Consider the following 15,848-nt stretch of genomic DNA (forward strand, 5'->3'; position numbering starts at 1 on the left):
GATTCTTCCTGAATCGTTTGAGAGTAAGTTGTCATGCCCTTTACCCCTAAATATTTCATTGCCTAATTCCTAAAACTCATCACCTGTCATCTCCATTTCAATTTTGTCCACAGATTGTTTTCTAACACTTTCCCCACCTCGTATGGGATCCAGTGTAGGATCAGTTATTAGATCTAGTTGTCATGTACTCTGTCTCCTTTAATCTGTGATACTTGTCTTGCCTTTTTCTTTTATGACATTGAAATTTTTCAGATGACAGCCTCACCCTGTCCCCACCCCTCTTTTTTTTTTTTTTTTTTTTTTTTTTTTTAAATAATAGAACATTTGTCATTCTGTGTTTGTCTATTTCCTCATAACTAGTTTCAGGTTCTGCATTCCCGCCTGGAATAGTATAGCATAGAAACCATATTACTCTGTTTTCTCAGGGTGTCACATCTGGAAGTGCCCACTGTCTGTCTTTCCCTCATTGATGTTAATTTTGACCAGCCAGGCATGACATTGTTTGATTTGTCTACCACATAATTTTTACCCCTTGAAACTAATAAGCAGTTCTTTGGGGGAGATATTTTAAGACCATTCATGCATCCTACTCTTCATCCAAATTTCCTCCAAGATGTAGCATCCATTGATGATTTTTGCTTGAAGCGGTCTCTAGTGTGTTGTCTGCAAAATGATTTTTTAGGTCTTACCACTCCTTGCGTGTTTACCAGTTGGATTCTACTGTAAACAAAAGCCCTCCCTTCTCCACTTATGTATGTGTGTACTTAATACTGATAGCGACTCATGGGTTTCTCTTTTCTAGAGGCCTGTAATTCATTACTGTCCTTAATTATTTGGGTACTCCGATTGTCACAGGTTTGGCCAATGGGTGCCTCTTCAGGCTGGCTCCCAGGTCCTTATGACAAGCTCCCATCATTTTCTGAGTACTTCCCCACTTTGGCATGACAACACGTTCCAAGTAGAGCTACAGTTTTATATGAGAGTCCTTTAGATACACAGGCAGCTTCAGTATAATGTGTTTGGTGCGTCCATGAAGATAAGCCCAACCTGCTGTGGCAGCATAATGGAGGGTCCTCTAGCGTAGCGTAGGGGAGGAGAGGCCTGGCAGCAGGACTCGGGGGAGGAGGTTGTCCGTAGAAGCCTCCTTAGAAGGAGCACCATCAGTACCAATATGGACAGGATCATTGTGGCTCCGAGAAACCGTGCGTGTGTGTGGTAGGGGGAGGACGATACGAAAACATCTACGGCAGGTGGATGATCATAGTCTAATGCCTGAAGAGAAGGTGGCACAGGATCACACCCGGCACGGCTCTGTTGGGACGCAGAGTGGAGGGGACATGCTCAGTGCGGCATCTTGTAAAACCAATACTCTGACCATGATGTGGAGGGACGAAGGCAAGATCACAGGTGAAGGCCCAGCAGGAAGTTGCAGCTATAATGCCGATGACCGCAATATTCAGAAATGCCTTGAATAATAGTAACTAATGCCTTCTGACTTATTGATGTTTGACGTAGGAATTTGATGACAGCTCTACCGTTCTTTCCATTTTATAGGTGAAGTTTCCAAGGCATACGAGTTGAGTATATTTCATAGAGACTAACAAATTGCAGAACTGGGGTAGAAACCCTGACCGCTTCATTTCACGCTCTAGTTGGTCGTACGAGAATGGGAAGTCAGGGATCGCAGTTGGGTTTCTAGTATCGTTAACTGACTCCATGGTGGTAACATTCATGGACAGAACAGAGAGCATTTGAGGAAGGGTTGTGGTGAGGGTTTCCTTTTTGAACATATTGACAATTATCTTTGGGCGTATCCAGATGGTGCTCTGGAGTAGGCACTTGGCTGTATGCGTCTGGAGTCTCGGAGAGAGCATGATGTTCAAGATCCCAGTTTGGAAATGATCAGCCTTTAAATGTTATTGAAAGCTTACTAGTAGATGTGATCGCTGTTTAAAAGGATGTAGGGGCGTCTGGGTGGCTTAGTCGGTTAAGCGTGTGACTCTTTATCTCTGCTCAGCTCATGATCTCACAGTTCGTGGGTTCGAGCCCCTCTTTGGGCTCTGTGTTGATGGCACGGAGCCTGCTTGGCATTCTGTTTCTCCTTCTCTCTGCCCCTCCCCCGCTTGTGCTCGTGTTCTCTCTCTTTCTCTCCCAAAATAAATAAACTTAAAAAAAAAAAAAAAAGAGGGGCGCCTGGGTGGCGCAGTCGGTTAAGCGTCCGACTTCAGCCAGGTCACGATCTCACGGTCTGTGAGTTCGAGCCCCGCGTCAGGCTCTGGGCTGACGGCTCGGAGCCTGGAGCCTGTTTCCGATTCTGTGTCTCCCTCTCTCTCTGCCCCTCCCCCGTTCATGCTCTGTCTCTCTCTGTCCCAAAAATAAATAAAAAAATGTTGAAAAAAAAAATTAAAAATAAATAATAAATAAATAAATAAATAAATAAATAAATAAATAAAGAATGTAGAATGAAAAGAGGAAGCAGCTTAGGGCAAAAACCTAGGAACCTTAATGGGACAAAAGAGGTGGGAAGAAACCAGGCTAGGATATTGTCACAGAGGCTTAAAAAAAAGCAGCAGCAATCAGTACTGTCAGATGCTACAGAGGTCAAGGGTGCATAGGGACCAGAAAGTGTATCCTCTGGACTTAGCATCAGGGAGATGATGGCATGTCAGTGGAACAGTGATAAGAGCTAGATAAAAGCAGACTAAGGAATGAATTGCAGGGAGCCAAAGAGTACAGGGTCGACAGAAAGCCCATCTGGGTACCTATTGTAATCCCCAACTTGTCAGTATTTCTTCATGTTAATTAGACCTGTTCCATGTGGTGGCTGGGAGTTATTAAAACAGTAACTAATAACTCTTTTTTTACCTGTGGCTAGGCAGAGTCTGATACATAGGGGCTTTGGGGCCACTTTGTAGACAAAAAGAGCGTACGTAACTCTTGACAGCCTTGGCTTGGAAGGAAGAAGAGAGCAAGCTAGATGTCCAGTAGAAGCCAACAGATTGCAAGCAAAATGAAATACCCTGCCTGTAATTAACATCAAGTTTGAGATTACAGGATGGTGGTTTTTCGGGTATCTACTTAGTTATAAACGAGCAAAAGTAATTGAGTAGTTGCCTTAAACATTTTTATTTCTTCATTTGTTTTTCAAAGATTCATTCACTTCTTTAAAAACATTTTCTTTTACTGAAGACTTACCATGTCATATTAGTTTCAGGTGTACAACAGTGATAGAACAATTACGTACATTAGGAGTGTTTACTACGATAAGTGTAGCTACCATTTGTCATGATACAACGTTACTGCAGTATTACTGACTGTATTTCCTATGCTGCACTTTTTATCCCCGTGGCTTACTTTATTTATTTATTTTTTAAGTTTGTTTATTGTGAGAGAAAGAATGAGAGAGCACATGCATGTGAGCACGGGAGGGGCAGAGAGAGAGGGAGAGAGAATCCCAAGCAGGTCCCACGCTGTTATCACAGAGTCCACCATGGGGCTCAGTCCCAGAAACCCTGAGATCGTGACCTGAGCCAAAATGAAGACGAGTTGGACGCGTAACCGACTGAGCCGCCCAAGCTGCCCTGACTTAGTTATTTTATAACAGGATGTTGGTACCTCTTAATCCCCTTCATGTGTTTTGCCCATCCCCTTCCCCCTCTGGCAGCTACCAGTTTGTTCTGTTGTGGTTCGGAGTCTGTTTCTGTTTTCTTGCTTGCTTATTCATTTGTTTTGGGTTTTTTTAATTCCACATGTAAGTGAAATCATATGGTATAGGTCTTTCTCAGAATGGTTTATTTCACTTAGCATAATGCCTTCTAGGTCCGTGTTGTTGTAAATGACAAGATTTTACTATTTTTTTTTATGGCTGAGTCATATTCCACTGTGTACATACACCACATGTTCTTTAGCGTTCAGCTGTCAGTGGCCACTTGGGTTGTTTCTGTACCTTGGCTGTTGTAGATAATGCTGCACTAAGAATAGGGGTGCATATAACTTTTCAAATTAGGGTTTTCATTTTCTTCAGGTAAATACCCAGCAGTGGAATCACTGGATTGTATGGTATTTATATTTTGAGTTTTTTGAGGAATCTCCATAGTGTTTTCCAGAGTGGCCGCACCAATTTACATTCTCGTCAGTAGTGTACGAGGGCTTCTTTTTCTCCGCGTCCTTGCCAATACTTATTTGCCTTTTTGATATCAGACATTTGACTAGAGTGAGGTGATAATTCATTCCGATTTTGATCTGCATTTTCCTGAAGACCATTGATGTTGAGCGTCTTTCCACGTGTTGGTTGGCCATTCATATGTCTCTGCAAAAATGCCTATTCGGGTCTTCTGCCCGTGTCTTAATCAGAATGTTTGGGTTTGTTTGTTTGTTTGTTTTGGTGTTGTATGTGTTCTTTATATATTTTAGATATTAGCCCCTTACGAGATACATCGTTGGCAAATATTTTTTTCCCCTTCAGTGGGTTGTCTTTGTTTTGTTGATGGTTTATTTTGCTGTGTACAGGCTTTTTACTTTGATGTGGTCCCCATAGTTCATTTTCTCTTTTGTTTCTCTTGTCTAAGGAGACATATCAAGAAAAGTGTTGCGAAGGCCAAAGTATAAGGCATAACTGCCTATGTTTTCTTTTAGAAGTTTTATACTTTCAGCTCTCACATTGAGGTCTTTAATCTATTTTGAGTTTATTTTTGTATGTGATGTAAGAAAGTGGTCCAGTTTCATTCTTATGCTTGTAGTTCTCCAGTTTTGTTTTTTTAGCACTGTTTATTGAAGAGACTTTTTCCCCATGGTATATGCTTGCTTCCTTTATCGTAGATTAATCTGTTTCATTGATCTCTGTGTCTGTTTTTGTGCCAGTACCATACTGTTTTGATTACTAGACCTTTGTAGTATAGCTTGAAATCTGCGATTGTGATAGCTCCAGCTTTGTTCTTCTTTCTCATGAGCCTTTCGTGGTTCCATACAAATTTTAGGATTATTTGTTTAGTTGTGTGAAAAATGCTGTGGGTATTTATGTATTTTTTTTTTTTTTATTTTAGAGACAGCACAAGTGAGAAGGGCAGAGAGGGAGAGAATCAGAGAGGGAGAGAATCCCACGAGGCAGGGGAGAGAGAGAGAGAAGCGGGTCTCACTCGAAGCACGGTTCCTGTCTTTACCCGAGGTGGGGCTCGAGCTCACATGAAGTGGGGCACAAGCTCCCATAAACTGTGAGATCGTGACCTGAGCCAAAGTCAGATACTTACGAGTGAGCCAGCCGGGTGCCTTGCTGTGGGTATTTTGATAGAGTTTGCAGTGAGCCTGTAGATTGCTTGGGGTAGTGTGGACATTTTGACAGTATTCATTATATAACTTCATGAGCATGGTGTTATCTTTCCATTCGTTGGCATCATCTTCATTTTATTTCATTAATGTCTTACAGTTTTCCGAGTTACAGGTCTTTCATCTCCTTGGTTAAATTTATTTCTAGGTATTTCCTTCTTTTTTGAGGCACTTGTAAATGGGCTTTTCTTTGCTTTTTTATTAGTATATTAAAGTGCAACAGATTTCTGTATATTTTATATCCTGTAACGTGACTGAATTCATTTATTCTAATAATTTTTTGGTGTCCTGTGTGCGTTTTTTTTTTAATTTTGTTTTTTTTAACGTTTATTTATTTATTTATTTTTTATTTATTTATTTTTTTTTTTCAACGTTTTTTATTTTATTTTTGGGACAGAGAGAGACAGAGCATGAACGGGGGAGGGGCAGAGAGAGAGGGAGACACAGAATCGGAAACAGGCTCCAGGCTCCGAGCCATCAGCCCAGAGCCTGACGCGGGGCTCGAACTCACGGACCGCGAGATCGTGACCTGGCTGAAGTCGGACGCTTAACCGACTGCGCCACCCAGGCGCCCCTAACGTTTATTTATTTTTGAGACAGAGAGAGACAGAGCATGAACGGGGGAGGGTCAGAGAGAGGGAGACACAGAATCTGAAACAGGCTCCAGGCTCTGAGCTGTCAGCACAGAGCCCGACGCGGGGCTCGAACTCACGGACCGGGAGATCATGACCTGAGCCGAAGTCAGACACTCAACCCACTGAGTCACCCAGGCGCCCCAGTGTGCATTTTTTCTATATAGCATCATGTCATCTGTGAATAGTGACAGTTTTATTTCTTCCTTACCACTTTGGATGCTTCTTATTTGTACTGTCTAATTGCTGCAACCAGGACTTCCAGTCTGTGTTGAGTAAAAGTGGTGAGAGTGGACATCTTTGTCTTGTTCTTGATCTTCGTGGAAAAACTCTCACTTTTTCACCATTGAGTGTGCTGTTAGCTGTGGGTTTTTCATAGATGGCCTTTATTATGTTGAGTCATGCTCCCTCTGAGCCCACTTTGTTGAGAGTTTTTATCATGAATGTCTATTGAATTTTGTCATCTATTTTTTTCTGCAGCTATTAGGATGATATACTTTTTTTTTTTTTTTTAACATTTATTTATTTTTGAGAGAGAGAGACAGAGTGCAATCAGGGGAAGGGCAGAGAGAGGGAGACACAGAATCCGAAGCAGGCTCCAGGCTGAGCTGTCAGCACAGAGCCCGACGTGGGGCTTGAACTCATGGACTGTGAGATGATGACCTGAGCTGAAGTCAGGTGCTTAACCAACTGAGCCGCCCAGGCGCCCCATAGGATGATCATATACTTTTTATCTTTCATTCTGTTAATGTGTGTCACGTTCATTTGTTGTTGGATCTTGAACCATCCTCACATCCCTGGAATAGACCCCCATTGATTGTGGTAAATGACTTTTTCAATGTATAGAATTTGGTTTGCTCATATTTTGTTGAGGTCTGTGTCTATATTTATCAGGGATGCTGCTCTGTAATTTTCTTTTTTAAATTTTAATTTAAAAGAATTTTTTATCTTCGTATTTGAACGAGAGAGAGAGGGAGACATAATGTGAGCAGAGAAGGGGCAGAGAGAGAGGGAGACAAAGAATCTGAGGCAGGCCCCCGGCTCTGAGCTGTCAGCACAGAGCCCGACACAGGGCTCGAACCCACAAGCCATGAGATCATGACCTGAGCCAAAGTCAGTTGTTCAACCAACTGAGCCACTCAGGCGCCCCTTAATTTTTTTTTTTTTTAATACAGTTGATTCATTTATTATTTCTGAGAGAGAGAAAGAGAGCACAAGCTGGGAAGGGGCAGAGAGAGAAAGGGAGACACAGAATCCAAAGCGGCTCCAGGCTCTGAGCTCTCAGCACAGAGTCCGACGTGGGGCTCAACCTCGTGAACTGCGAGATCATGACTCGAGCTGAAGTAGGACGCTTAACCGACTGAGCCACCCCAGTGCCCCTTCTTTTCCTTTTTTTTCAAGCTTATTTATTTAGTGTGTGTGTGAGAGAGAGAGAGAGACAGAGCGAGCGAGAACGCGAGCGAGCGGGACAGGGGCAGAGAGAGAAGGACAGAGAGTAGCTCAAGCAGGCTGTGCACTGTCAGGGCAGAGCCCAATGCCGGGCTCGAACTCAAGAACCGGGAGATCATGACCTGAGCCAAGGTTGGACGCTTCACTGACTGAGCCACCCAGGCACCCCTGTAATTTTATTATAGTGTCTTCATCTGGTTTTGATATCACATTAATGCTTCTTTCATAGAATGAATGTGGAAGTTTTCCTTCTGGTTTGGTTTTGTTTTTTTTTTTTTTTTTTGCATACTTTGAGGTTAGGTATTAAGTTTTTTGTTTTCAATTATCTATTTTTTTTTAAATTTTATGTAAGTCCAAGTAGTTAACATATAGGTATTCAGTCTTTAAATGTTTGGTAGAATTTACCTGTGTAGCCATATGGTGGTGGACTTTTGTTTTGGGAGAGTTTTGTGATTATTGATTTAGTTTTGTTACTAGTAATCACTCTGTTCAAATGTTCTATTCTTCCTGATCCATTCTTGGAAGCTTTTTGGTTTGGGGAATTTATCCATCTCTTCTGGGATGTCCTGTTTCTTGGCATATCATTTATGGTAGTAGTTTCTTACAAGCTTTTGTATTTTTGTGGTGTCTGTTATTTCTCCTCTTTGATTTCTGATTTTATGTACTTGGGTCCTTTTTTTTTTTAAATGAGTCTGGCTAAACGTCTATCGGTTTTGTTTTTTTCTTTTCAAGGAACCAGCTCTTGGTTTTACTGATTCTTATTGAGTTTTAGCCTCTACTTCCTTTATTTCCACTCTGTTTCTTACTGTGTTTACCTTCTAGTAACTCTGGGCTTTGTTCTTATTTTTTCTGGTTCCTTTAGCTGTAGAGATTTTTCTTGTTCGTTGAGGTAGGCCTGTTTCACTATGAACTTCCCTCTTAGAAGAAGTGCTTTTGCTGCGTCACAAGGATTTTGAACTGTTGTGTTTTCATTTTCATTAGTCTCTAGGTGTTTTTAAATTTCCTCTTTCATGTCCTTGTTGATGCATTGATTACTAGCATATTTTTTTAGCTTCTGTATGGTCATGTTTCTCTAATTTTTGTTGTTGCTGTTGTTACTGATTTCTAGTTCCATATCATTGTCATTAGAAAATATGTTTGAGGGGCGCCTGGGTGGCTTAGTTGAGGATCTGACTTCGGCTCCCATCATGACCTCACGGTTCATGAGTTCGAGCCCCACGGCGGGCTCTGTGCTAACAGCCCAGAGCCTGCTTGGGATTCTGTGTCTCCCTCTCTCTCTGCCCCTCACTTGCTTGTGCTCTGTCTCTCTCTCTCAAAAATAAATAAACACTAAAAAATTTTTAAAAAAAGGAAAAGAAAATATGTTGGATATAACTTCAGGCTTCTTAACTTTATTGAGAATTGATTTGTGGCCTAAAATGTGATCTGTCTTAGAGAATGTTCCATGTGCACTTGAGATGAATTATGTATTCTTCTGTTTTGGGATAGAATGTTCTGTATATGTTTGCTCCATCTGGTCTCATGTGTCATGCAAAGCCAGTGTATCTTCATTGGTTTTCTGTGTCAGTGATCTATCCATTGATGTAAGCGGGATGTTAAAATGTCCTACCGTTATTGTAGTACTCACAGTTTCTCCCTTTTTGTTTGTTTTGTGTATTTAGGTGCCCTAATGTTGGGTGTATATTTACAATTGTAATAATCTCTTGTTGGATTGATCCCTCTATTATTACACAATGTCCTTCTTTTCCTTTTGTTGCAGTCTTTGTTTTAAAGTCTGTTATGTCCAATAGAAGTATTAGAAGTCTTGCTACCCAAGCTTTTTCTTTTTCTCTCTCTCTCTCATCTGTATGGAATGTTTTCCATCTCTTCACTTTCAGTCTATATGTGTCTTCTTGTCTGAAGTTAAGTCTCTTATAGGCAGCATAGAGATGGGTGTCAATTTTAATGGATTCAGTCACCTTGTGGCTTTTGATCGGAATATTTAGACCATTCATATTTAAAGTAGTTATTGATAGGTATGTATTTATTGTCATTTTGTTAATTTTTTTGATTGCTTTTGTTGTTCTCTTGTTTCTTTATTCTCTCGCTCTCTTCCCTTGTGATCGGTAACTTTCTTTAATACTATGCTTGGATTCCTTTCTTTTTAGTTTTTTTTGTGTATCTATTACAGGTTTTTGTGTTGTGGTTACCAAAAGGTTCATATAGAACAGGAATCCTAAGTATATAGCAGTCTATGTGAAGTTGATGGTTGCTTAAGTTCTAATACTTCCTAAAAGCACTGCATTTTACTTTTCTATCTATCTTTTCTGTACATTTTATATCTTTTTATTTTGTGACTCCCTTAATTTTTTAGATACAAATAATTTAACTCCTGTTAGCTTTTAACCTCCATACTAGCATTGTAAGTCGTTGATGTACTATATGCTTGCCTTTACCCTTGAAAGTTTTTCCTTTCATAATTTTCTTAACTCTGGGTCTTGGCTAAGACCCTTTAACATTTCTTGTAAGGCTGGTTCACTCGTGGTAAGAGAGGTCAAAGTGGTCAACTCCTTTAACTTGTTTGGGAAATTCTGTCTCTCCTTTTGAGTGATAACCTTGTATTGTAGACTGTTGGTTGTAAGTTTTTTCCTTTCAGCAGTTTGAATATATCTTGTCCCTGTCTTTTGATCTGCAAAGTTTCTGCTGAAAAAATCAGCTGATATCCTCACGGGTTTTTTGTTGTTGTACCTAATTGGTACGTTCATAATTGGTTTCCTCGTTGCTTTTACAATTTTTCTGTTTAATCTTTGACATTTTATGTTTTAAAACGTTTTTCGTGTTTATTTTTGAGAGAGAGAGTGTGAGCAGGAGAAGAACAGAGAGAGAGGGAGACACAGAATCTGAAGCAGGCTCCAGGCTCTGAGCTGTGATCACAGAGCTGGATGTGGGGCTCGAACTCACGGCATGATCGTGACCTGAGCTGAAGTCAGACACTCCACCGACTGAGCCGCCCAGGCACCCCTAATCTTTGACATTTTAATTATTATGTGTTTTGGTATGGACCTTTTTGGGTTTATCTTGTTTGGGGCTCTCTGAGTCCTGGACCCGGATGTCTGTTTCCTTCCCTGGGTTAGAGACGTGTTCACCTATTGTTTCTTTATGTAAGTTTTATGCCCCTTTCTTTCTTAGCTCCTTCTGAGAATCCCTATAATGCAAATGTTAATATGCTTGATTTTGTCACAGAGGTCCCTTAACCCTCTTCATTTTTGAAAATTCCTTTTTTTTTTTGATCCTCAGTTTTGAATGTTTTCTCTTACCCTGTTTTCTGGATTGCTGATCTCTTCTTCTGCATCCTCTAATCTCCTGTTGATTACCTGTAGTGTATTTTTTGTTTCAGTTATTCAGTCTTTCAGGTTTTTAAAAATATTTTTCTTGAAGTTCTTGGTTCATCTACTCTCTCAAGTCTGGTGAGCAACTTTATGATCGTTACTTTGAAATTTCTGTCAGGTAGATTGCTTATCTCATTTTGATTTAGTTGTTTTCTTGAAACTTTGTGTTAATTTTGTTTGTGTATATTCCTCTGCTCCCTTTTTTCTTTGATTTTCTGTGCTTATTTCTTATGAATTAGGTGGAACAGCTCCCTCTGCCGGTCTTGAAGGAGTGGCCCTGTGTAGGTACATCCCCTGTCCCGACTGTGTGCTCCACGCACGTTTGGCTGGCTGGCTGGCTGGCTGGAGCGGTAGTGCGCGTGGTCTGTGGGTCCCGGGGCACTCTGCGTCAGGGCTGCCCCCGTGGGCGATGCTGGTGTGGAGGGAGAGGCGTCGGGCTGCTTTGCACTTAGCCCCCTTGGTGAGATGACTGGAGTCGTAGCGGAAAAAGGCCTGGCGTGCCCCGGTGTGCGCCCCGCGGGGACTGCCCCGTTTGGATGGCTGGAGCTGGTAGGTGCTTGGGGGCCGGGACTAGCCAAAGTGGCAGCGCAGCGAGAACACCCGGACCTTGCTCTTGGCTGGACTCCCAAGGTGGAGAGGGGAGGTAAACGGTGGAGATCACCAGCATTTCCAACCCCTGGGAGAGTTCCAGTAGTTACCCCACTGTCGGGTGGACGTTCTGGAGTTAATAAGTGGTTTTTCTTCACTTCTGGTCTAGTTACCTTTTAAACTGCAGCTTATTTTCTGTGCCCCAGGCACGTGAATCTATGCATCAGTCCGTCAGTGATGTCACTACCGCATCCTGTAACATCGGGGTGGAGTTGCCTTTGGTAGCGTGCATCTGTCTCTCTTGCCGTTCTGATTGAGGTTTCCCTAGCGTTTACTGTGCGTAAGGTGTTCAGTCAGCCTTCGGTTCTTGTGGAGGAATGGATCTATATGTAGGTGTAAACGTAGTGTGTCAATGGGAAGAGATGAGTTCAGGGTCTGCCTGTGGTGCTTTGGATCTTGGACCGATGCAAACATTTTTAATTTTTAAAACATTGATTGTAGTTGTCTACATTGCCCCCAAGTAATGCTATAATTTAAAGTTTTGGGGCTTATTTGCAAGAAATAGAAGATTTGGTGTGGAATGACCCTCCCTTATGTGTGTGGTTTAGATACATATCTTATAATCATGGTTTCCATGCCTCTAATGAAAATGCAAGTGTTTACTTCTTATACTTAAAAATATTTGACTACGTAGTGAGTGAACACAGCAGAAATATTATGAGATTGTATGGTTTATTCTGCATTGTTCCCGTTAAAGAAATGGGAGATATGTACAGTTTACCCTTGAACAACACAGGCTAAAACTGTATGGGTCCACTTATATGCAGATTTTTAAAAAATTTTATTATTTTTTTTTATTTAAAGATTTTAAGTAATCTCCACACCCAACATGGGGCTTGAACTCAAAGCCCCGCCATCCAGGAGTTGCATGCTCTACCAACTGAGCCAGCCACGTGCCCTTGTATGCGGATTTTAAAAAATAAATATAGTCCAGGGGTGCCTGGGTGGCTCAGGGAGTTTAGCGACCGACTTCGGCTCAGGTTATGATTTCACAGTTTGTGGGTTCGGGCCCCGCGTCGTGCTGTCTCCTGACAGCTCAGAGCCTGGAGCCTGCTTCGGATTCCGTGTCTCCCTCTCTCTCTGCTGCTTACCCGCTCTCTCTCTCTCTCAAAAGTAAATAAACATTAAAAGAAATTTTTTTAAAAATACAGTACAGTGCTGTAAATGTATTTTTTCTTCCTTGTGATTTTCTTTAAAAAAAAATTTTTTTAATGTTTGTTTATTTTTGAGACAGAGACAGAGCATGAATGGGGGAGGGTCAGAGAGAGAGGGAGACACAGAATCCGAAACAGGCTCCAGGCTCCGAGCTGTCAGCACAGAGCCCGACGCGGGGCCTGAACTCACCGACCGTGAGATCATGACCTGAGCCGAAGTCAGCCGCTTAACCGACTGAGCTACCCAGGCACCTCAGTTCCTTGTGATTTTCTTAACATTTTTTTCTTGAATTTACTTTTGTAAGAATACCATATATAATACATGATTTAACATGCAAAATGTGTGTTAATCAACTGTTTACATTATCAGTAAGGTCAGTAGCAGGCTATTAGTAAAGTTATTGGCGAGTCAAAAGTTATATGTGGATTTTCGACTACACAGGGGTTGGTGCCCCTGATCCCCCTGTCATTCAAAGGTCAGCTGTATTAAAAAGTGTAGTGGCTTATTGATCCTTGACCGTGCCAGTTAATTTATGATTTCATTATTATTTCACTCCTTGCCTTGTTTATATGAGTGCTTAACTTGAGTAGTGCCAGTGAGATTAGATGTTATTTTTCTACACTCAAATTGTAATCTCAAATCCTTCCATTTTAGCCTTTCTGCTGGTGGCATCAGAAGTAGGTGAAAGCCTACCTAGTTAGGTCTGGCTCATGCTGGGCCACTAGCATCATCTTTAAAAACAAAGGAGTCTACATTTTCATTTTTGCTTGCTAAGTTATTTCCTTTAGACATTGGGTTTCCTTTACTCACACTTGAAATTCAAACCTTTTGGCCTCAAAATACGAGCAGAATGTAAGGCAGACAGGACAAGTATGCTTTGTGGTGTTACCAAGTCCTTGTTTTCAGACATTTGAAATGATTACTCTGCTTTAGAGGAGTGATGTAATAGCCCTTGGTAAAACATAAGTGATTATATTTAAGTAGCATTTCTCAAGGCTAGAAAAACTTGGTTGCCAACTAATAATCTGTAGTTTAAACTGGCTGCTGCAGTTTTTTTTTTTTTAAGCATTAAAATGAAACTGAAGTTTTGGGATGCAGTTTGGCTTTTTTTGTTTCGAAACCGGTGATTGGCTATATTACGTCAGAAAAGTCTGGCTAAGTTGAACTCAATTTTATAACTTTGGAATCAAATGTGCTCATGTTGGGTCTTTCCATTTTAACATATTGGTCATTTCTTTTTGAGTCAAGTGAAATATGTACTTAAATGCAACCATAGTTTCATTTCTTTTACCTTTTTATTGAAGTATTGTCGACACAATGTTACATGAGTTTCAGGTGTATAGCACAGTGATTAACTTTGATTTCTTTCAATAGAAAATGACGGCGGTGTTGGAAGATCATTACTATTGGAAGGCCGGTTAGCATCAATTTCCTAACAGATACTTGACCACCATCTGTTCTGGCATGGCGCAAAGCAGTCCACAGCTTGATATGCAGGTTCTCCATGACCTCCGACAACGTTTCCCGGAGATTCCAGAGGGTGTTGTGTCTCAATGCATGTTACAGGTAGATTACCCAGCAATGATAGTGATATTAAGCTACATTTCTCCTTATTAGGGCTGGCTTTGTGTTGTGGTGACTAGAAGTCAGTTCACCTTTCTTGTGTGTGTGGAGGAGGGCAGTGGGAAGCATTCAGAGCAGGATTTCTCAACCTTGGTGCCATCGACATTTTGGGTGGGTAGTCTTTGTTGTGGGGCCCTGCCTTGTACTTCGTAGGCCGGTGAGCAGCATTCTTCGTCTCTCTACCACTAGATGATGATAGTATTCCTGCGGTTGTGACAACTCAAAATGTCTCCACACATTGATAAAGTCCTCATGGGAGGCAAAACCTACCCCATGAAGAACCCGTTAAGAAAAGAGTAAAGGCATGCAGCAAAAGGAAAAATGATTCGGTTCACAATTTGCCTTCTTACATATTGGAGTTTGTTTCATCAGTCCCCAAATTCTTACATTTGAATTTTGAATCTCAGAGTTATCATTTTAACTTTGAGCCAATGTTTAAAGGTCTATAGAGAGTCCTGTCCCTTTCTTAGTGTTTTTCTCGTTCATAAATGGTTACTAAGATGCAGTTTTAAGTATAAGGCCACTTTCTCTAGTTTAACCATAGTCCTTTGGTTTTGTTGTCTTATATTAAAATAAATCTTTCATATTGGATAAAATATGTTTTCCCATTCAAGGACAACAGAGAAACAGGCCTGATACTCTCTCCCTGTTGAATTTTGCATCATCCTCCACAGGATCTTGGTGTGTTTTGGGTTATAGAATTTCCCTTTTTGGTTTACGTTTGGGTCTACACTACTATCCTGCTGCCCACTGGTCTTTGTCACACGCAGTCAGTTCAAATCGTTCCTTACTGCGTAATATGCCAACTCTACCTAATTGCAGTGTGAATGGCTCAGGATATCACCTAAGCCTGTATACAGTTGAGGTTATTTGCCAGTAGAGACTCACAGAATCATTGTGGCAAAAGTGGTGCTTCATAGCCCTTTTACTAGGTCTAGACCTTTGGGTTGTGATTTTTGTATTATAACTTGCCTTTGTTTTTTCTAGCACACATTCCCAGTCTGTCTTTCTGTTGTCTATTTTAGCCCCATTTTGGTCTCTGGTAGAGTAAAGGTGCTTCCCGCTGGAATGAAATCAAGCAAGAGTGAGGCTTCTAGTTAAAACCGTTTCCAAGCAATCACCTTCCTTACCTGTCCTAACCAGCTCCCCCCAGCTCTGACTTTGTTTTTTCAAATTTAATTTTTCCCATTATCACCTGTATTTTTTCACGGCTTAGTGTCTTTATCACGCTTTCTAAACTGAAGGAATGGACTTTAAATTCAAGTTAATGATCATTTGTTATTACTTTACATTGACCCAAGTCTTTCTCTTCTTTGTTCCGTTGGGATTAATACAGTTTATTGGTAGAGAGACTTACCAGTTCCTGGCTCTGAAAAGTTTTTCTGTTTACATTTAAAGACTGAGTAGTTTACATTTAATATACAAGTCTTAAAGTCTCTCTGAGCTGTCCTCTCAATTTACAGTCACTTTAGGAATATGCTTTTTTGCCCCAGTCTTTTCAAAACCTTTTATGTGTTTTCTTAATTATTTTTATGTCTTTATCCAACTAAATAATTTTGATTTATTCTTCATACTGACTGGTATATTTTATATCCATGTTTTTCTTTGAAGGCAGTCAGCAGCTTAAATGTGATCTTTCATTCTGGTGGTT

General features: G+C 40.9%; 1 protein-coding gene across 6 annotated transcripts in view; it reads left to right on the plus strand.

Annotated features, from left to right (window-relative positions):
* The window catches only part of TAB3 (TGF-beta activated kinase 1 (MAP3K7) binding protein 3), an 88,501-nt gene that overhangs the window by 44,438 nt on the left and 28,215 nt on the right, over window positions 1–15,848 (plus strand). For all 6 annotated transcript variants that reach the window (XR_008418309.1, XR_008418308.1, XM_019419760.2 and 3 more), the window contains one exon: window positions 13,949–14,140. Coding sequence is in view for 4 of the 6 variants with exons in the window: in XM_019419760.2 (XP_019275305.2) it covers window positions 14,039–14,140 (102 nt within the window). In the remaining 2 variants the exon portion in view is untranslated. The remainder of the gene's footprint in view (window positions 1–13,948; window positions 14,141–15,848) is intronic.

This window comes from Panthera pardus, unplaced genomic scaffold, assembly GCF_024362965.1.
Source record: "Panthera pardus isolate Hobbes unplaced genomic scaffold, ASM2436296v1 HiC_scaffold_27, whole genome shotgun sequence".
In the NCBI taxonomy this organism is placed as follows: domain Eukaryota; kingdom Metazoa; phylum Chordata; class Mammalia; order Carnivora; family Felidae; genus Panthera; species Panthera pardus.